Source organism: Penaeus monodon, chromosome 23 (genome assembly GCF_015228065.2).
Source record: "Penaeus monodon isolate SGIC_2016 chromosome 23, NSTDA_Pmon_1, whole genome shotgun sequence".
Taxonomy (NCBI): Eukaryota; Metazoa; Arthropoda; class Malacostraca; order Decapoda; family Penaeidae; genus Penaeus; species Penaeus monodon.
The window spans coordinates 2,565,185-2,566,249 of NC_051408.1; the positions used below are offsets into that span (position 1 = coordinate 2,565,185).

The 1,065-nt window shown below is 37.5% G+C and overlaps 1 protein-coding gene across 2 annotated transcripts in view; it reads left to right on the forward strand.

Moving 5' to 3' along the window:
* Nucleotides 1–519: 519 nt before the first annotated feature.
* The window catches only part of LOC119587720 (N-alpha-acetyltransferase 38-B, NatC auxiliary subunit-like), a 4,931-nt gene continuing 4,385 nt past the window's right edge, over nucleotides 520–1,065 (forward strand). Inside the window, exons 1-2 of one of the 2 annotated variants that reach the window (XM_037936402.1) lie at nucleotides 520–650; nucleotides 872–1,011. In XM_037936402.1, the coding sequence (XP_037792330.1) occupies nucleotides 913–1,011 (99 nt within the window). In that variant the 5' untranslated portion in view covers nucleotides 520–650; nucleotides 872–912. Of the gene's footprint in view, nucleotides 651–861; nucleotides 1,012–1,065 lie in introns of both variants that reach the window. The other variant, XM_037936403.1, reaches the window with a different exon arrangement.

Genomic DNA, 1,065 nt, shown 5'->3' on the forward strand with positions numbered 1-1,065 from the left:
TTTTTATAAGTAAAAAAAAAAAGAAATGACATGGATGGAACCAGCATTTTGTTTGCTTGTTTTAAAGATATGGAACCTATTTTGTTTGTTTGTTTTTTAAGATTTCGAAACAATTTTTAAACAATAATTTCCTGGAAACACTGCTTTATATAGCAAGCTTAGACTCCATGACGTTTACATTTCGTTATATTTCCTGCCGGCATCGGAAACTCGTCTCATCTGTTTGGCTGATTTTCCCTAAAAATCTTTAGAACGTATAAATTCATCAGAACTTTCTTGGTCTTGCTTTTCAAGACCAGAATTTCTTTATCATGAAAAACTTTCTTTAAATGTCCCTCAAAATTCTTGCGTTCGTTGATAAATTAAGAAAAAATAAACGCTGCAACTGATTTTATTTGATAATGGTATTATCTCTTATATCAAATCAACATAATTTTTATAGAAGTGGGAAGTAATCAGAAGTAGTATTTTATCAAATTAAACTTTATTTTTCTTTGTATGATTTTTCATGAGATTCGAACGCGCTCGTGTTTACAAAGGGACAGCTGACTGAAAACCACACGGCGTTGTCTCGGGCGCAAGATATCACGGTTTTACGTCATTTATGGCTGTATTTGTGGCGTTTCCTGTCTAGTTTCAGCAATTCCAAGGTGGCACGATATTCCTTCGTTTTTCGTTTCGTTAAATTGGGCTAGTTATTATCTTTATTTCATTGAAATTCCTCAATTCTCAAAAGGAGCAGAATCTTTTTTAAGTGTAAGATTCCTATCAGATTCCCAAAAAAAATAAAATAAAAATATAAATTTACACCCGTCAGACATACCCTTCTTAAACCCACTATTAACCTCTCATCATCATCACCACATTGCAGGACTCACCTGATCTTGCAAGGGCGCTTTGCAACGGCGGAGGATGAAGACCAGCGGCGATTTCCGGGACCACCTCGTCGACCTCACGGACGACGGCACCAGACAGAACGACCAGAACGCAGAGAGGCACCCCCAGAGGAAGGTACGACAGGGATAATGAGCTTTTTCGTCCTGTGCGTCCGACAGGAGCATGGGA